This window comes from Hydractinia symbiolongicarpus, chromosome 13, assembly GCF_029227915.1.
Source record: "Hydractinia symbiolongicarpus strain clone_291-10 chromosome 13, HSymV2.1, whole genome shotgun sequence".
Lineage (NCBI taxonomy): Eukaryota > Metazoa > Cnidaria > Hydrozoa > Anthoathecata > Hydractiniidae > Hydractinia > Hydractinia symbiolongicarpus.
In genome coordinates, this window is record NC_079887.1 from 22,315,051 (window position 1) to 22,335,665 (window position 20,615).

The following is a 20,615-nucleotide window of genomic DNA, read 5'->3' on the forward strand; positions in this document are numbered from 1 at the left end:
TACTGTTTAATGTCTTATTTAGACCCAGTATATAAAAAAAACTGATGAGGAATAAACAGAAAATATGCCATCTGATCGTAGCAATTGGTTTATTGGTACATTTGGCGGAAACCTGTCACGGTTTATAATTTCAAGACCACCTGTAACAATCATGATCTTGGTTGTAGCAGCGTTATGCTGTAGTTTATTTACACTTGCTGTATATGTCCAGTATAATCAAATGCCAGATCTGGAAGCAACAAAGGTGAGAGAATACATAGTTTAAATACATTGTAGAGTTTCTTTATTTGTTTAGAATTTTTTTACATTTATATACACCCTGCAATGCACCCCAATTTGGCTGCTAAATGTGAACGACCCAAAGAAGTGTGGGCCATAAAATAGGCCTTCTTTACCAAGCGAATCCATGAACAAAAACAATGTGTGATTATGCATGTGTTATATTTTGAACAACTTGTTTTCTGATTTTGTGTTCATCAATATTTATACAGTAAATAATTTTTATTTTTAAACAAAGTATGTTACATTCACGCATATTTTAGAAATCCAAAATTTTTCTAAGTGGCACAAAGATAAAGCATCCTTGGAAAAACTTGAATATTCTATACATTACATGCAGTTATTTTATTTTAGGGATATTCAAATCTTCTCAAAAAACTTGGCGTGCTCACGTTTTGTCTAACAAACTACACCAAACAACTCAATCACACAGACATTAAAAAAGAACTTAAAAGATTTGGTGATACAGAATTTGTAAACATTTCATTGCCCTTATTTCCAATGTTGACAGTCCAGGGAAACTTTTCGCATTCAAATCTTATCTCAGAAATATCTGGTGTTATGCCATATTTTTTGTTGTTTAATCATGGTATGTATATCTTCTATATATGTTGCAAAACTTTTTAGGCTCTGAAACATGAATTTAACACCATTTTAGAGGAGTGTTATTAGGTAGTTTCTGTGTTTCTCACAACAGACAGACAGTTTTATTGGTGAAGTTTTTGTTGTAGTAAAAATGATTTTGCTTTATTTAGATAACCACATTCACAGCGTTGCATTACATGTATTTCTTAAAAAAGCATGGAAACCAGGTTGATCTTTTGAATTTTTTATTCCTATTAATTATTGCCTACCTCATCTACTTGCCTTAGTGTATTTTTCTCAAAATTTGTGATAAGTGTAAATTTATTAAGTGATCTTTTTACTGGGCTTTGCAAGAAACTATTCATTCAAAAATGTTAACACCATATATACTATTCATTCTGGACTTTTTACTTTTTTGTCTTACTTTCAGAAAATTGCCTTAATGACACATGCAATCATATGGAATCATGTGTTGTGTTGCAAATTAAAAGAGATGCTTTGCCTGGAGGTGAAATGTAAGTATGCCCTGCCCTCCACTTCTAAGAAAAGCAATAATTCCTTTTTTAACCTTTAAAAAGTGTTATGAAGGCTTAGTGTCTAAAAAACTACTTTTGCCTCTCTTTTGCCATTACAAAACTTAGTTTACAAATCGATATTTATAATAAATATAAGATTGCATTGATTCTGAGAATATTGTTTCCTAAAATTACAAGAATATCAATTTGAAATATTGTCTTAAACACCACCTAAAATATAAAATAAATAAATAAATTATTGTCAATTTCCATCTAAATTTTCAATTTAACCCAAGTCCTTGCAAAACAAACTGCCTTAAAAATGGCACAACTCACAGGCATGTATCAGGAAGCCAAAAACATATGTCAAGTATTTATGTGTGTTTTATGTGTGTTTCCAAGTGTGTAACATTGGTCAACTTTCTGTAAAATTTGACATTTTGCATGTGCTTAATAGCATTCCCTAATCAATTTGACTGAATGCAAGGATGTGTTTGTGCTATTGTACACCTCCTGAAAAAACCGGAACTATGGAGGTACATAGTTGAAGCAATAATGTCCCTATCCTCGACATATATAATATAAATATTTGACAGTTTGGATGCATTTCTAAGGTTTCTATAATCAATAAATACATGTTTTTTAGGTTGCAACCTACATGTAATCCATCACAGTACAAATCAAATTACTCAATGATATACATGGATCAAAAGAAAGCGGAAAGAAACAAAAGATCACAGTGTGAATCTGGCTTACAAATGCACCTAAATCCAATCCTTGGACAAGATGTTAAGGTGTTTTTAAATGTGGTATGTTGTTTAACTGTGAATACATTAGCCCTAACGTTATTAACAATCTTTTTTGTCTAGTGTAGCATAGGGAGTGGACATGAAGTGTCCCCTGGCCATAAATACAGGACTGCTTATATGATTAGGTGATGAAACTTGTAGAATTCATTGATACAAACCAATTTCAGTTTTTTTCATCACAAGGCCCAAAAAGTTACGAAATGTCACAAAATCTAACACTCAATTACATGCCTAACATAATTAATGCCTAGTTAAAGAAGTCACAGGCAATTTAACCCACTTCTAGTGCTCATAGGGCTATGAGAATTAAAGTGGGTTAAATTTTCGCTGGATATGTTTTGTGGGATTTATTATTATCCATATTTGGTCTTCTTTTATGGATTTTCTATTTTTAAATCTGTTGTTAAACAAATATTTAGCGATCATACATTTGCAAACAAGCGGTTTTATTAAGAAAAAAAGAGGAATTTAAGAAAATAATTTTTTTTGTAGGATTAAGTTTTTTCAATTGGTTTTTTTGCTAAGCTTTTTTTTTGAGATTTTTTGAATATTGACCAAGGTCGCAAATGCAAACCCTAGCCCTCTTAAGTCTAAAATCCCTGACTAAATGCCAAGATGCATCATACCCTTGCCTAGTCAAATTTTGAAAGAAGTCAAAACAACTCTTTAAAGATAAATGTTAATGAAGAAAAATTATTTAATAAACACATTTATTTTTTTTGAGTCATTTTTTATTGTCCTAACCTTAATTAAATATAAATACCTTTGGTTGATTATTTTTCATTGCTGTTTGGATGAGAGCTAAATGATTTCTCGCTCTTTTTAGGACTGTTTTTAATTATAGCAGAGGGCATGACATGTTTGAAACACATCAGCTTGCATATTAACTGTGAAGAAAACCCTGTTTTTGGTACTTAATGTTTTATTTTTGTTGTTTTAGTTGGAGAAAGCTAAAATCAAATATCGTCTTCACATCTCTTCATATATATTTTTTGTTGTCCTGTTATCCATGTTGATATTTGCTGTGTTAAAAAGCCGATCAAAACAGGACCAAAAGGTTAGATAAGATTGCACATCTTTTATTTACTATTGTATATTATTTTTACTTCAAAGTTTTTGACTGTTTACAACTTCGCAAGCTTATCACCTGACACTTCTACGATGCTTATAGGCCTGACCATGTTATTTTAAGCAGTTGTTAAAGTCAGTAATTTGAACCTGTATTTTCAAAAAAGTCCTAGATAACCATAATGGTGGTTGTAGTGGAAACTATTTTTATTTTGCATTTATTCTAAAAGACAATCCATTCACCTTTTTTTAAAAATTAACTAACTACAGTATTTTAGTCAACCCATTGTTGAGTTGAGAAGCAACCAACATTTGCACAGAATATAAATGAGACCCTTATATGGTTCTTTTTGTATTTCTTTTTCTTTTTTTTTTAGATCTTACAGAGTTAGTACAAGAAACCTCTTCTATGTGAAAATTTTAAAGAGCTTATATGTAATCGGATTTTTCTGAATTATTTATTCTTTATTTATAATATGTGTTTACTATATGGTGGTGTATTTTTTTCTATTTCAAAATGAATAATTAACTTATATTTCTTTTATGATAATATATTTTAGGAAGTTTCGCATATGTGTATAAAAATATGTTGTTTCTTATTAACTAAGATGCTAATTATGAATTTTTATAATATAAACAGATTATGTTGAATTTATAAAATAAAGTTTTGCAAAAATGAAAGTAGCTTATTTTTACTTGAAAGAATAAAAGTATGGAATTATGAAATTAATAATTTTAATGGACCTTATTTTTAAAACATGAATGAAAAGTAGCGTTATCAAGTTCAATCAACTCTTTTTAAAATATAATCTGAAGTGCATGCAGGTTTGTAACTTACTGAACTAAATGTTATAAATTTAGGATTTTTTTTTCACTGTCTAGTTTTGAATTCTGCTTTGAATGGTAAAATTACATTTATGTTGTAATAAAATAAAAGGAAAAAAAATGGCGATGAACAGTCAAAGTAACAAGAAGAACTAAACCCGGTAATCACTAAAGTTAGCACGAAAGAAATCGTTGTCAGTGTTTCCTTTGAAGTCAGATTTATTTTTTATTGATAACATGAAAATATTTTTGTCACATATCAGTCTTTCCAGAATCCTTTTTGAAAAGAAACAGCTATTTACTTTTTTAATTTCCTGGATTTTTGGGAGTTTTCGGAATAGAATAGTATTTGTGAATATAATATTTTATATAAGCCGGTCTCTGTTGTGACTAGATATCATCACAAGTGCTTGTATCTGATTGGTTGACAAATAAGTTAAAATAGATTTTAGTATCTTTTTTTCTCAATGTTTACTCTTGACCCTTCAAAATAATACACAGATAACATTTTATCTGTTTTAAAAGCTTTGATGACTCCACAGTGAACTCTGATTGGATAATCATAAAATAAACTGTGATTGGATAATTACTCCATGAGCTCTGAATGGATGATATGCAGTGAAATCAGATTGGATAATCTCTATGTTAAACTTTTTTTATTTAAGCTTTATTTTACTCAACTCAAATGGACAAACTATTTACAATTGGCATTTGTTTGGAACGATTAACTTTCGTTTTTGGACTACGAGCAAGTTACAAATACTCTTCTTTGAGTTATTTTGTTTATTCATTTCCTTGTTATCATGGTTAGATAAGAGTATTACTTTCAAAAAATTGAAGTAATCTTTTGGTGAGGTTGTCATGGTAACATGACTTGATTATTTATCATACTCACGTATTGATTATATAATTATTTTTCCAACATTTCATATTTTTATACTTTTCCTAGTTAGATCTTGATACTGTATGTTTCTAAACTGTCTATTATAATTGCACTATGTTGGTATTTTATTTCACGAATCTTGAGAATTTATTAATTACCTGTTCTGCTAAAAGGTTGTTCCTTTTTGTTTTGATGTTTTAGATATACATTAAAGATGAAGCTTGTTTTCATTGCAGCATTTGTGCAGTTGTGTTTGGGCTTGGATATGCCCATCAAAATTGACCTTTCAAAACCAGCTGCAATTGTGGATAACAATTTCTTATCGCTGACTCTTGGTTCTGATGCACTTAAATTTGATTTTAAACACATAGATTTAGACTCAGAAAAGTTGCTTTCGTTGGCTAAAGGATTAACTGGTCATGAAAACCGAGCCGAGTTTTACTTTCGAATTGGTGGCACAGCAGCTGATCATATTGAGTTTGAACCTACGATGTATCGTTTTAATGCCACAGAGTTTGATGAATTATGTAAGTTTTCCTATGATGTTAGATGGAAACTTATTTTTGACCTGAACTCTTTGGAAAGAAAACCTGATGGGTCTTGGGATCCAACCAATGCAGTGGAGCTTATCGATTATATTATAGAGAAGGGTTATTTTGTACAGTTTGAATTGGGTAATGAACCTGACTTGTACCCTAGTCATCTTAATATAACAATTCCTCCTGAACAATTAGCTAAAGATTTTTATTTGTTGCGTCTAATTTTAAATGAAAAGACACGAAACCAAGCCATGCTTGTCGGTCCCGATGTGGCTACTCTGGACCGTTATCATTATTTTGGAAAGTTTTTGTCAAGTGTGCAAGAAAATGTCCTTGACGCTGTCACGTTTCATCACTATTATTCATCAAGCAATAATATTACCACAAAAAATTTTACATCAGTGACATATCTTGACAAGTTTTTAGGTTATTGCAGAGAAGCATTGTCAATAATTAAATCATCCTTTACAAAATTCCCCGCTCCACCTGTATGGATTGGCGAAACCTCCAGCACCTACGGTGGAGGGAGTCGCCAAGTTGGAGAATCGTTTGCTTCAGGTTTTGTTTGGCTTGATAAGTTAGGGATTGCAGCACAGATGAATATTAGCATTGTGATGCGGCAATCTTTAAAAGGTGGGTATTACTCCTTGCTGGACAGTCATTATAACCCGAATCCCGATTACTGGAGTTCGTTACTGTACAAGCAACTTATGGGAAGAACGGTCTTAAAAATTACCGGTTACCTTGAATCTGGGAGGGAAATCCGTGTGTATGCGCATTGTGTCAATCGGTTCAGTGGGCGTGGTTATCAACCTGGATCTGTAATTTTGATGGCTTTGAATATAAACCCAACAGAAGAAGCAAGAATTTATCTTCAAAATGATTTCAAGTCTTTAAATGCTGACCAATATTTATTCACACCTGCAAATGGAAGGCTAACTGATAATTCTGTAAAGTTAAACGGACATGTTTTAAAAATGGTTAATGACACTGTGGTCCCTGATTTGGATCCTGTCCGAGTTAAACAACCATTTATTTTACCAGCTTTATCTTATGGTTATTTTGTTGTTATTGGTTCGTATGCCTCTGCTTGTAATGTTGTGTAATACTGTTTTCTAAGGTTGTCCATTACTGATTTAAACAGCCTTTGTTTAGATAATATTTCTGGAAATATCATTAGGATTGTAAAAATTAGAATTTATTAGAAGCACCTTTGTGTATTTCATGCAATATGCACTCTAAACAGATTAGTATGTGTAACATTTTTGTACTGTTGCGGTCTGTTTACTTGAATTTGTTAGATTCCCAGATGTATATATATTTTGAGTTTTAAATAAAATTTATATATTGTAAACCTTTTTTATATAGCCTTTTGTGTGTGTCAAAGTATTATTTGCAGACCAGAAGTTTTATGTTCTGCAATATTTGTTTTTTAGATAAAAAATTTTAATTTTGTAAAATTTTTACTAGCTGTTGTTAAATTTAGCTGTAATACAATCACAAAGTTGTGTGTTGATGACCTTTGTTATATAGTGTTATCTGTCTGTGTATAAACACATTTTTGCAAACCAGAAGTTTTGTGTTCTGCAATGTTTATATTGGATACGTTTTGTCTACTTTCTATTTAAGAAAAGGATTAGCAATGTGAAAGGACATGCTTTACACCTAACTGTGACGTTGTTTTTATAAATGCGATTGTACTTTTGTTATGTCAATCTTGCAAGATTATTTTAACAAGATATGAACTGTTCAGAAATCGCAATGGTGTTATGTTTTTTTTTTATGATACAGTTAGTGTTGTATGTTGTTATGTGGTTGTTGTGTGAAAATACAAGTTGTTAATACAAAAGAGGAAGTGCATATTTCTTTCTAAATAAGAAGCTATGAGTTTAGCCTAGATGTTCTTTAACTTGGGTTTAGCCTGGATATTTGTAAATTGTAATTCAGTTTTTTGAAACAACTAATAAACAAACGTATATTCTTTTCTATTTGTGCTCTGTTCTAGATTCTGTAAAGCTTTAATTTCGCCAATGTTTCGTGAGTTAGTAGTTTGGTTTAGCCTGGATGCTTGTAACTTGTAATGCAGTCTTTTAAAAAAACACGTACACTCTTCTTTATTTGTGCTATGTTCTAGATTCTGTAAATTTTGCTAATATTTTGTGTGTTAGTAGTTTGCAGTATGTATGCCCTGAACCTTATATTTCCTATAAACGAGTTTTTAAAAAAAATGTGTGTTTTGTTGGCATGGCTGTGAATGTTTTCTTCCTTATAATCTGGATAGGTAATAAAATACAGAATAAAGATGGCGTTAGTAGATTATGTGGTGCATTGTTTTTTTGGTTGTATTCTTGTTCTCTACACATTTCACTTTTTACTGAGGACGTTGTTACAAACGATGACTAATAGTTTAACGTATGGACAGCGTTATGTTATATCGACAAAGTAAGAGAGTTGTTCTGGAAAGTTTGTTGAGTATAATTAAATTATTTTTTTGAATTTGTTCAATCCTCTGTTAAATGTTAAAAGGGTGATCACTTTTAAAAAATGGATTTTCTTGTGGCTGTTGCAAATGCCTCGAAAGATATTTTGTTGTGTTACTCCTAAGAATTTTTTGGCACTAATTCATCGGCACTAACTTTTTTTCATTTTTTTTAATGGGGTGACCAGAGCCACCTTTGGAAGAAGGGCCAACGAATTATAATACATATTTTGACCATTTTCCAAGATTACTGGTGGTAACTGCTCAAGTCTGTATAATTATCTCCATCTTTTACGTTTTAGAATCGTGTCAGGTGTGTTCGCATTAGTGACCTCCGTCATAGCTGCTCGAACGCTCGTTTCAACAACAGACATTATGCATCAACCAGACACCGTGTTGGAGACCTACACTATCTTAATGTGCGGTTACTTTGCGTATGACATTATAGTCATGTATAGAGGGTTCGTCGAAAAGCTAAGAGACGCGAAAAAACTTAATAATCGCAATATGAAGCAGTTAGTGAAAGCGTTTCTACGTCGCGAATTATTTATCGTCATTCATCATGCTGTTTTACAGTGTTTAGGCTTGCCTGTTGCAGTCGTCATGGTAATAAGTTTATTTTTGCACATTTGTTCAAATCGTGTGACATGTTAAAGGTGTGTCTAGAGTTTTGACACTTTGGACAGTGATTGAATGTAACAGAAAAGTCGTTGATGAATATTTTTACCCGCCTCTGTCGCTCAAAAATAAGTTAACATGTAGAAACCACCTTTTAAATTGTTAGTTAAAGGTAAATGCGAATACAGAAACAGTATAAGCATATAAACACTCACAGTTTGTATCAAAGCTTTCAGCCGTAACTGATGATGACCGCGGTTACGGCTGATAGCTTTAAAAAATATATATTTACAAAGTATAGACAGTGTTTACATGCTTAAATACTGTTTCTGTATTCGCATTTTCTTTTAACTAACAAGTTGAAAGATGGTTTCTCTATGTTAACTTAACAGTTAATGGGAGGGGAGGGTAACACACTCTCTTTTCATAAGCAACACGAACTGGTAAGCTTGATTTCAATTGACGCGTTAACTTAATTGTGCAACAGCTGAGCCTAAAAGTACAGAAACATAATTAGGATTTAGCTAAAATTTTGTGTTGCTTATAAAAAAATCGTGTACAGTGACTATAAGTCCCGACCTACCTATTTCTGTGATTATATTCAGAATGTCTGTTGAACCTTAAATACCTTAGTATCAGACTAACTATTCCTAAAGAGATTGGAGGAAAAGGTTAAAAAGCGCGTTATGATAATATTGTCTTCTGATAATTTGTTGTATTTGCAGTGTTTAAGAAACTTCCCTTCATTTACGTTGGAATGGTTGGCAATGTCATTTTTGTATCTTGTAATATTTCTATATAGATATCTTCAAATAACTTACACAAAAAATACTATCAACGACTTCTTCTTTGCCTTGACTTCTTGCTTAAGATGACGAAACTTTTATTTTTAGCTGACTAGGCGTGGTTTGGGTGTATTTTTCATGGCTGGTGTATTCATAGCGGAAATTAGCACGCCGTTTTACTCCACAAGAGGAATATTAACAACGGTAAGGGGTTCGGATGTAGTTTTTCTGCGTTAAAAAATGACTGCTTTGTTTATATTCTGCACTCAGTCTGCAATTTTTATAAAATATTTTTTGTCGTATAAAAAGGGTAAATATAAAGTAAATCGAATTTTATTGAATTTGTTTAGATTGGCAAAACATCAGGAGTATTTTATGAAGTGAACGGGTTGTGCTTCATGATCACCTTCTTCTTCGGACGAATATGCTCGTTTCCATATTTATACTACCGCTACTCAATATATGCGAATCTCCCTCTGTATCGTGTTCCCTTTAAAATTCCACTGTTGTGCAACGTCGCAAGTTTCGCTTTCTTTGCGTTACAATCTTACTGGTTTTACTTAATCATTCGAACAGTTTTTAATTATTTGTTGAAGAGTAAATCCGCGCAGGAGTTAAAAGTAGAAGGTAATCATGCTGACGATAGAAAGGTAACGAATGGTCATGCAGTTAATGGGAATGGTCACGTGATCAGTAAAGGCAATCACGTGGTGAATGGTGACGGACTCGTGGTGAATGGAAATTGTCACGTGATAAATGGGAATGGTCATGTGATTGATTCTGAGAGCAAGAAAACCCATTAGTTGTTTCTTTTATTATTTTATTTGAAACACGGCTCTTATCGCGAGCCATTGTCAGTCTTAGGTAGTAGCAGTAACACTTCGTTACCATGCTCCAAAGCCAGTAGTTTAAATTATAAACGCCTAGTTTGGGTGTTTCGGCACAAGTCTCTTTCATATTAAACATGTTCGATCGACGAAAATTTTTAGGAGAGGGAGGTGGAGCCGTGTCTCCCTCCTTCCCTGATACTCCCAGGTTGCTACATAAATTACCTCTTTGTTGAATAGTTTTATAGTTTCATTTTACTATTTCATGTAATATCTACTAGTATAATATTCTTTATTTATCACATTTTATATTTATTATTACAAAATGACGTCATTATTATGACGTCACAAATATGTCTGGGGTAAATATTTTTACGATTTTTTTAAATTTTTTTTTATTAGTTATATATTTATTCAACTTATCTTTATTCATCGAGATTATCGGTATATACTCTTACGGAGGGCGGTGGGGGATTATCTTCCTCACCCACCCTTCCATTGGGTGGGCGTAGATTGCAGTGAATGCAGTGCTTTTTAAAAGATTAGTCTCTTAAAGAGGCGTGGGAAAGAAGTTGTTTATTTATTTATGTACTAAAATAAAATATCTTCTATTATAATTGTTCTATTATAAATCGAGTTTTTTATTTGCATGTTGTCTCGGAATTTTGTTTGCTTAATGCACAACCTCGTCCCTAGGGCTTTTTTTACTAATTATCTTAATGTTCATATAAGTCGCAGAATCTTTTTTTACGCTTTCCGTTATTTTTAGTAGCACCACATTTCAAGAAGCGAAAAATAAGATTGGAAGCGAGATTGGCTTGAATGCACGTTTTTGATTCGCAGGAATTCAGTTTTACGCAAAATCAAAAGTCATTTTTATAGATATTTAATCTTTTTAAAAATTTGCGAGCTAATGGATAATGAGAGTTTTGTCACGCCTAAAAATTTTCACCTTCGAAATATAAGATTAAATCAATTTATTTGAAAAATGTTTTGGGAAAGTATAAAAATCAATGACGTGAAATTTGTGCGATTCCTGTTATAAAATTTAAATGAAGTTCTAAAACTGTTAAAATACGTTTTTTTTAAATGCCATAATTTAAAATGTGAGAAAATTTCTGCGTCTGCTGAGTATACCCCTTGGTCTTGTGATAAAAATTTTCCTCAAAAAAAAGCACAAAACCGTGAACGCATAAATATTGATTGGGTAGATTGTTTTGATGACTCAGCATATATTGCTGACGTAATACCCTACACTGTCTTTCTAATTTATAAACACGAAATAGAAGATTTGTTCCATTCAAATGAAATATAAAAACGCTACACAACGCTTTCGTGTTTTCTTCATATAAGAACCTATTTTATAAGAACATTAAGGCTCACATGTCGCCGAAAACTAAGAACGTATTAATCCTGGAACCACTTTTTTATCAAGAAATTATTTTATTCGGAACATCTTTTTTTAACACCTTTTATTTCTTACATTGGTTTAACATCTTTATCTTCGTCCCAAAATCGGGTTATAATTTCGGATTTTCTTGTTGAGTTATCTTATTTTGTAACTTTTTCGGAGCATCAGTAAGAACATTCGAGGCTAGAAAGTACGAAGAAAAGCTTATTCAACCCCGGGAGATTTAGACAAGGGAAGGAATTTGTTGAGGGAATTTAATCTCGCGAAGCAAAATAAAAGATTTATCTTTGCGAATTTATAAAACTCAAATTTTCCGCGAGAGTTTAATTTCGTGAAATGCTAAAACACGGATTTATTTTCGTGATCTCAGGTTTGGTAAAGTAATTTTAGGAATTTTCTATTAAAATTAAGTGTGAATCACAGTAAAGGGAAGTGCTACTTTTGCTTTTGAAACCTAACAAAAAAATGAATTTCCGGCAGTAAAAAAAACCCATTTTTTGGCCTGAAGTAGTGTTCTATTTCGTTAAAAAAAATTGGCGGAAAGTTTTGCTTAAAAAACTTAACAAACGCCCGAGATGTAGGGCCCTACGCATTTGTAAAAACTCCCGCGCAGTCCGTTGCTTTTTAAAATTTAGAGTGAAAATTTCGTCTTTAGATTTACAATAAGGTATTTTTTATGCGCCCGCGAATTTGCAGAACACTTCCCTCTAGACGAAATTCCAGGTACCCTTTACACCCTCCGGCAAGCAATATTTTGTCTCCTTCAGAGGTCGCCTGTATCTCTTCGCCTTTCTAATAAGAAAAGCGCAAAGAAGTCCCCAATATAAAAAAAGCGAAAAGAGTCCAAGGGTCCTAGGGACGATCTTGAGTAAACATTAAAAACGTGTTATCGCAGCATCACAAGTACACTAGTATTCATATTTTTAGAAGAAAACAAACAAAAATTGAATAAAAAAAAGAAAAAATCTACAAATCTTCTGTATAGACACGACAAAACGTTCTGATTCATTTTGACCTAAAGGACAGGCAGTCCTTGGAGACTGGTAAAGAATTTAGCACATCTGAACGGATAAAATCAACTTCATAATTTGGTGAGATTTCCGCGACCTGCTTGGTCCATTTCGATCGATTCAAATAATGCTTTAAAATTACCAGCACCAAACCCCTAAAACAAACGCAGAAGAACATCAGTATGGTACAAAACATTGTTCACATCACAAACAATCTCAAGGCTTTATTTACACTAGGCGCAATATCACGACTAGGTTAAGCAGGTTGATAAGTTTGTTCCGCTGACCGAAAACTAACTAAAATTTCACCTCAAGTGTAGATCGGCCTTTTCAAGAGAGTTTAGGGCCTCTGGTGTTCGTAAACAAGCGCTGTTGATCTAACGCACAAATTTGTTATCTACTCACCACAAGTCTGCCAACTATCAGAATGGCGAAAAACGAAACATCAACATGAATTATTCAGTCCTCATTAACTCGTCTTTGTTATTATAGTGTTGCCTACCAATCAGACTGATGTAAAAGGCACAGGGAAAGCAATACTTACAGTGTGGTTATTTCTCTGTATGGTTTCTATGAAAAGAGTTGGTCGGTCTTGACATGGTTTTGAAAATATTTGCAGAAGATAACCTTCGTCATCATAATCCACCAAGATCTTCAACTTTTGTAACTCGTCAATCGACTCCTTCACGTTGATCTTAGAAAGCTTTAGCCGCTCTCTTAACGCATCATAATACGTATCTGGGATGGAGAGAAACTCACAGCCTCTTTCTTTCATGCTTTTAATCTATATAAATATCAGGTAAATTTTTCTCAAAAGGAGGCTCTCTAAAAAGGGGGAAAGGTACGCCAGAGCAGATAGGAATTATCTGCGGAAATTAAAGGTATTTATTTATAAACACACTACTCTGTAGAAAAAAGAGTGCTACTCAGTAGAATACAAGAAAGGTATGCTTTTCTGTAGAATAAAAAGTAAGGATACTGTTTCGCAGAATATACAGAAAAGTTGTTGTTCTGCAGAAAACGAAAACCTTACTGCAGTAATGATGTCATTGGTATTTAAAGCGATATGTTGGACACCAGCCCCTCCATAGTAATCAACATATTCCTGAAATACAAAATCAAGTTTCGATCTGTTTGTTAGTTTGTTTTTGTTTATGCAACTGTCCACACGCACATTCATACATGACAGATAAACGAGTACACCTTACGTTACGCATGAGTGTGCCAAAAAAAAAGACTGGTAACTACTCTCTTGTCAAATTTCAAACAAATCAAAGTTGTTGTTCTCTTTGAAGAAATTTGATAACACAATTTAAATGACAAATTGCAGATCCTCACCCTTATTTCAAACCTCAAAATGAGAAATAGAATTAAAAAGTCAAACATTCAGGGGGCGTTTTTCAACAGATTCCGTTCAGTAGTTTTCTTTCTATATTACCCAGGTTAGGGTAACAGGTTAAGTGACAAAGATACAGGCAGCTTTCACATACTTTGGTCCAACCTTCTCCTAGGTCAAGCATTACTACAAGATATATTCAATGTGTGTTGCGAGATTCTCATCACGTCATAAGAAAACACAATGCCTGCTTGCACAATTTTTCCGATTTAAGTAAGGATTAAAATTTCAAAATTGTCAGGTAGACTTGGACAGAACAAAAAAAAAATAATAAGAGGCAAACTTAGTTTCAAATAATAAATTTGCTCAGTGTAAACGTGCCCTTGCCTTTTTATAGCTAAATCTGGTTAATGTAAACTAAACCTTACACTTTCAAACAGGGCAATAACTTACTTGAATCTGACTTTTCTTCTTTCCATTTGCAGGCTCGTTGATCGGCATTTTAATTGTCTCCTCGTAATTCGTCACCACAATAGACCTTAGAGAACTGAATTCTGTGTGAATCTGTGAATCATCTACGGACCAAAATCGATGAAACATCAAGTTTTTCTCGTACGCTTCGGCTACCGGCGTCATTTGCAGGTCGGGTTGGTTACCAACAACGTGATCAATAAATTGAAGTCCTGGTTTCGGTCTAAATAGGCCAGAGGTTTAAAAACAGAGGGTTTACTATTGTATTACAAAGTTTGGTATGGCATGGAGAATACACCAAAACAAAGAAAATAGGAGATAATTCAGTTTTTTCCTTGGTGGAACGTTCTAACAAGGGTTTTGACTGACTGAGTTTTTTACCCAGCAGCTCTTTTAGTGAACATTTAATATCACGATGCCTACATCACAAGCGATACAGGCGCTTTTTCTCGCATTTTTCTAACCGAGGTAATGTTCACCTTAACGTAGTGGAAATTCCGCGAGTTTTTGCAATAACAAGTTTAAACATTACTACGAAACTCGCTATTCGCGAAATACGCAAGTAGTAAGTTTCGCGAAACACGCAAATATTAATTTCCAGGAAATTAGTATTTCTTTTCTTATTTAAAAGTACAAACCACGCTATTTCTTCTGATTTACTTACGTGGAACTGTGCATAAAAGTGAATTTGAATTTCAACATGGCCCTCGAAAAACAGTATAAGTTATGAATCAAATTATTTGTTTTTGCGAAACTCACGAAATTTACTTCTCGCGAAAACTAATTCCCGTAAATAATTCTAAAAGTACGTTCACAAAAACACCAAGATATACACAGACAGTTTTCGAAATTAGCATGAAATAGTGAATTAAATAATTTAACATAATGGATAAAATGAATAAAGAAAACAAATTTTAAAAAATCATCGAGAGAATTACGTAATAGAATTCGAAAAGGATTAAACTAAAAAATATCGCACGCATCAAGCGTTCGGTAAAATGGTACGCGTGATGCGTTCGGTAATTTACTCACAATCGCTCTAGTAAGGTGTCTTTCGTCTTGACGGGACGAAAACCAGGAAGAAAAGGCCCATCATAATTTTTTCGCTCCACGAACGTGTGGATGGTGTCACCGTACTAAATTAAAACCAAAAAATTAACAACAAAAATAAAATACACCTTGAACAGAACCTGTTGTTTACGAATCAAATGTGAATCTATATTGCTACAACAGGTTCGAAGTATCTACCTTTAAATACAGAAATAGAGTAACTTCTTGTGCCTGTTGTGAAGATTCATACAATATCTTACGCAATCAAATCGAGATTAAATTACAATCGCATATGTCATACGTACAGTCTTCACTTGAGCGAACACAACAGTTCCATGTTCGTCCGTTTCCTCCCAGGGTTCTTTCACAGATACACCTCCACGCTTGATTGACAGCTAAAGACAACAAACAAAACTCTATGAAAACAAGTATTGGCACATCTCGACACATAATACAAAACTTTCTGCGGAGAATTAATAAGTTTGCTTTTATTCGGAAAACTATCAAAAATATTCTCTACGAGATTACCTGTATTCTTACATAATCGTATTTAAACGCTCCGGGAGATTAGTTATTACAATATTCGGAATTATGGACGTGTATTCAATTGGAACTTTAATGTTTAGATTACGAAAAAATAAGACAATACAAAAAATAACTATATATTTCCGTATTCCAAATAAATGGATTGGTAAAAAATAGTCTGGGAAGTTCTATTTGATGTAACAGAAGGGCGTGGCCGATTATTCAGTAGTCGGTGTTACTGAAAGAATAAATATGAACTTTACATGATATAACTTGACACAATCTTCAACTTGAAACGCCACATCTTTTACACCGTCTCCATGTTTCATTTGATGTGTGCCCAGTTCTACAAAGTGTGATGAAAACAGTGACTAAATGGGTTACTGAGCTCTACTAAAATTTGTTCAAGTAGGGCGCAAATTCAAGCAGGGCGCTTATAAAATCAAAAATACTATCCTATTTTACTAGTCTATTTTACAAATATTAGCGCCTCCTCCAACACGCCCTTAACTTTAATATTGCAATCCACTAACTGCTCCAGTTAGCTGTATCAAGAGGGCTACTTATAAAAAGGGAAGGCTAATTTGAGGGACGCTAAAACAAGCATTGATGATCTACGACCTTGAATGTTATTTGTAATAAATTCCATCACAAAAGAAAGCGTAGCAGTTCACCTTCTGTTACTGGTCCTGTCGGATTGTATGGTGACTCGAATACGAAGATGATCTAAAAAGAATCAAAAAAATCTGTTTGTAGGTAATTGCGAGGCTTCTGACGATACCTCAGTATTTCAGAAAATTAAAATTGGAATTGAAATTCATTTCTTTGAAATCTTTTTTTCTTCACATTTCGGGCGAATTTTAAAATATTTACCAATCAAATATCTATAAAAATAATATTTCAGTAGATGTCCTCTTTTGCTAGTAAACAAGCAACTCTCCCTCTTTTACTTTCTTATTTTTAAACGTGCCATAACTTGGCAATCGAGAATTTTTTCCTCCAACGTTTTTGCTGCAGAACAATACATTGTCGTTTATCAATTACTTCCATTTCCATACCTTATTTTGCTTAATAGCATGAGATGCGATTTCTCTTGAGCCAGTTTCCAGTCCCTTGTAACAAAAAGGCTCGAAACCGAATCGGGTGCAATAAAACGACGCAGCCTGTGGAAAAAAAAAATTTAAAAAAAATAATAAGTATTAACAATAAAATATAGTGAAAATGAAAAGAAATGAAAGTATTGAAAAGCAATTGGTGTTTAGAATTTATTTTGATTCCCAAAAACATAGTTGTTACATTCGAGAGCCCAATTAAAAATAAACCGTAAAATACCTGCTTGGCATTTCCAACCCAAAATCTACAATGATCAAATGCAACAAACTTTCCAACTTCGGGCTATCAAACAATTCAACACGCAATAAAAACTACAACATTTGTGGTCTACATTAAATCATACTTTGACGGAAAAAAAACTCACAAGATTAGTATACCTATATTAAATCTTAATTGAAATTTTCGCGAAATTGACAAGAGATTAGCGAATTTAAAGAAAATTGTACGCTTTGGTTTTTTGTTTTCTCGAGTGAAAAGTTTGAGTTATTGAAAAAATTAGCCTCAGGGGTTGGGTTAACGAATGTTAGAATTAAAGGGAGAGTCGAATGGTGCAATAAAATAGTTCAAGATAATGAAAATTCGAGTTAACTGGTGATCAAGTTCCTGGAAATGAATTGTGGCAGGTAAATCAGAAGAAAAATTATTGTAAAACACTTTTTTAAAAAATAAATAAAAAAATAAAATCGCAATAAATAATTACGATAATTTTTGATAATTAATCCTAAAATTTTCGCGGGACTAATTTTCGCGAAGTTAACAAAAACTGTCAACATTTTCAAGAATTAATTTTAACGATACCACTGCCATACGCAACAGAAACACATACCTTATCGCCTTTGTCATGGTATGTGGTCTGTAAAATGGAAAAAGAAATGTATATACATCAAAAACATATCAACAACATCAAAAAACTTTCAAAAAAATGTTCCACACTTACCATGATTAATTGTAAAGGATGGTGGATACCACGATGTTAGTATGTTTGTTACTAGTATTAGTAAAGAAAACACTGAATGGTTAGTTATTGTTCACACTTACTAAAAACAGGTGCAGATGAACTTGTGTAAGAATACCAATGGCTGATACAGATTTGATTAACACAGACAAATTGAGTAGAATAGACAGATAAACTATAGAATAAATCTGTTTAAGATGTTTCAGAAGTTATAAAAAAATTAGTCTTGACTGTTATGCAAGACAGTTTGATTAATTCAAAATTGTTTAAAAAATTTTTCGACATTTTTTAAGTTGATCGTTTTCCTGCGTCTTTTTTCTGCGGCAAACAAAGCTAAGCAAAAAAACAACGACAATTCTAAGTTTTTAAATATTTTCCAGGTTTATTGAACTTATAGATCGAAGAGGTTAATATGCGAAAATAAAGTTCAATGAGAATGTTAATATAACACGAAGTGGTGTCTTGTTTCACTTTAGTGGCCTACATGAAATTCTGTGAGTTTGGTAGGAATTTTAATTAAGTTATGGCGCTATTTTAGAATCCATTTTTGTTGTAATCCTGTGATACAGTTGAAGCACTTATATTATAATATATATTTCAACTTAAATAAATATAAAAAACAAAAAAGGTAGAAAAAAAGTAAAAAAACAAAATGACATTGGTGGTGACAAGATTGTCATGAGAAAAAAACAACATGGTCGACTTGTTTACTTTTACAAACAAGATATAACACAGAAGTTACTATCAAAATGTTTCTTTGGACATTATTTTGGATTTGATTGATGTCGGTGTATACCCAGCTGTTTGTAAAAGTTAAAAATTAAAAAAAAAATATATATTATTATATATATTATATTGAAAAGTGGTTAGAATGTGTTATTAAATAAATACCAAACAGCAAATTTTTTTATAAGTCTACTGAGACTGGACAAATCCAAAAAGTTAAACATAAATAAAGGCCACAGGAGCATAAGAACCTGAGATCTGAAAGGAATCTTCTTAAACCATAGAGGGAATGGCAATTTCACAAACATATTCTGTTTGAAAACCTTTTAAACATATTAAAAAATTCAAACGTTGCTAAAGCATTTTGCTATTGTGAACAGAAAAAATAAATACACCATGCTTACAAAAAGGTAAAAACAACACTTTTATATACCGGCTGGTAGCCTACTAATGGAGCATTTGCTTCCAGAGTCGTGGATTCAAACCCCAAATGAGTCATGTCAGAGATTATAAAAGTATGAAGCAGCCCTTTCTGCATAGCAACCAGTGTAAGAATAAGATTGATATCTTAGGCGGTTGTCTAGTTTAGCGATTGCTGTGCTTGCACAACTTTCGTAGCCCAAATAGAAGCTTCAAATGCACATGACCCCCTCCTTGATAGCAATATCAACAGAAACTAAAAAGGCTATCTATGGGTATACAATTTTAATAATAATAATAATAATAATAATAATAATAATAATAATAATAATAATAATAATAATAATAATAATAATAATAATAATAATAATAATAATAATAATAATAATAATAATTTTTCATAATTCCTAAGCTGTGTTACAACAGGTAGCAAACATAGAGTTGAGCAAAATAAGTTCGATTACTAAAAAAGTTAGGTGTAAGATTACTTGCTATTTTTTCATTAACACCTCAACTTACTTAGCTAACATATTTTATTGTCACATGTAATAAATACTACAGCTCCAGAAAACTCATTTTGAGAACTGCATACATTGATATATTATTATCGAACTAATTTTATTCCAATATTTAATACATAAACTTTCTCTGCAAGAATATAAATCAAGTCGTGAATTTCAACACATTTTTGTCTACTCAGTTCATTAAGCTATCCTAAGCAGATTGACAACTTAAATAGTGAACATAATTATCTCATTAGTTAGATTGATTTAAAAAAAAACGTCATAAAAATTCTTTAAAAAATTTTTGTGTTTTTGTTAAATCCTGCACTTACAAAACTAATTTTAAATGCAATCAAACTGTCGAGAATACAATGTGCATGTAAGCCTTTTTGTTACCATAGTAACCCCATAAAAACAATGCTGTCATATTTACAAAAGGGGGTGTGAAGAAGTAGTGTCACAACTCAGTAATTAAAAAATGAACTTCAAATTTAAAATTTAAAATTTAAAACCCAATAATAACTACTTAGCAGAAACAATTATTCATTCATTCATTCATTCATTCATATTTGCATAACGTTATTCCAAAAAATGGTAATAGCTTATTAAGACAATGTGCTTAAAAATTTAATATAAGTTTGGTTTAATTTAAACAAACCCATAAAAAGTTATTGAGGGGGGAGGGGGGGGGGGTGGAATCTGGCCTCCCCCCAGTCATAATAAGTTTGAAAAAACCTGGACTGAATAGGGTAATAGGCTTACAAAACACTGCTATGGGTGTATACAATATTTCTAAACGAAAGCATGCTGCAATTGCACATACACTAATAGTCATAAAAGATGTTCATATAAATCTGGATCACCTGAATGTCTACATGTTGCA

At 32.4% G+C, this 20,615-nt stretch overlaps 4 protein-coding genes across 4 annotated transcripts; 3 read left to right on the top strand and 1 right to left on the bottom strand.

Annotated features, from left to right (window-relative positions):
• On the top strand, positions 1–4,544 carry LOC130623336 (uncharacterized). Its single transcript, XM_057438806.1, has 7 exons — positions 1–244; positions 634–868; positions 1,035–1,091; positions 1,295–1,379; positions 2,026–2,188; positions 3,129–3,245; positions 3,634–4,544. The coding sequence occupies exons 1-7, from the start codon at positions 65–67 to the stop codon at positions 3,646–3,648; spliced, it is 852 nt and encodes a 283-aa protein (XP_057294789.1). The 5' UTR covers positions 1–64; the 3' UTR covers positions 3,649–4,544.
• On the top strand, positions 3,942–7,019 carry LOC130623327 (heparanase-like). The gene is made up of 2 exons (XM_057438798.1): positions 3,942–4,081; positions 5,166–7,019. The coding sequence occupies exon 2, from the start codon at positions 5,179–5,181 to the stop codon at positions 6,607–6,609; it is 1,431 nt and encodes a 476-aa protein (XP_057294781.1). The 5' UTR covers positions 3,942–4,081; positions 5,166–5,178; the 3' UTR covers positions 6,610–7,019.
• Positions 7,020–7,167: 148 nt separating this feature from the next.
• On the top strand, positions 7,168–10,844 carry LOC130623334 (TLC domain-containing protein 3A-like). The gene is made up of 4 exons (XM_057438804.1): positions 7,168–7,945; positions 8,285–8,588; positions 9,494–9,589; positions 9,736–10,844. Exons 1-4 carry the CDS (start codon positions 7,806–7,808, stop codon positions 10,186–10,188), a joined length of 993 nt encoding a protein of 330 aa, XP_057294787.1. The 5' UTR covers positions 7,168–7,805; the 3' UTR covers positions 10,189–10,844.
• A 1,665-nt stretch (positions 10,845–12,509) lies between these two features.
• Positions 12,510–18,190, bottom strand: LOC130623328 (4-hydroxyphenylpyruvate dioxygenase-like). The gene is made up of 12 exons (XM_057438799.1): positions 18,066–18,190; positions 17,955–17,981; positions 17,348–17,410; positions 17,074–17,178; positions 16,690–16,741; positions 16,279–16,361; positions 15,796–15,885; positions 15,473–15,576; positions 14,423–14,663; positions 13,667–13,738; positions 13,178–13,417; positions 12,510–12,788 (listed from the first exon to the last, which is right to left on the bottom strand). The coding sequence occupies exons 1-12, from the start codon at positions 18,066–18,068 to the stop codon at positions 12,705–12,707; spliced, it is 1,164 nt and encodes a 387-aa protein (XP_057294782.1). The 5' UTR covers positions 18,069–18,190; the 3' UTR covers positions 12,510–12,704.
• Positions 18,191–20,615: the final 2,425 nt, after the last annotated feature.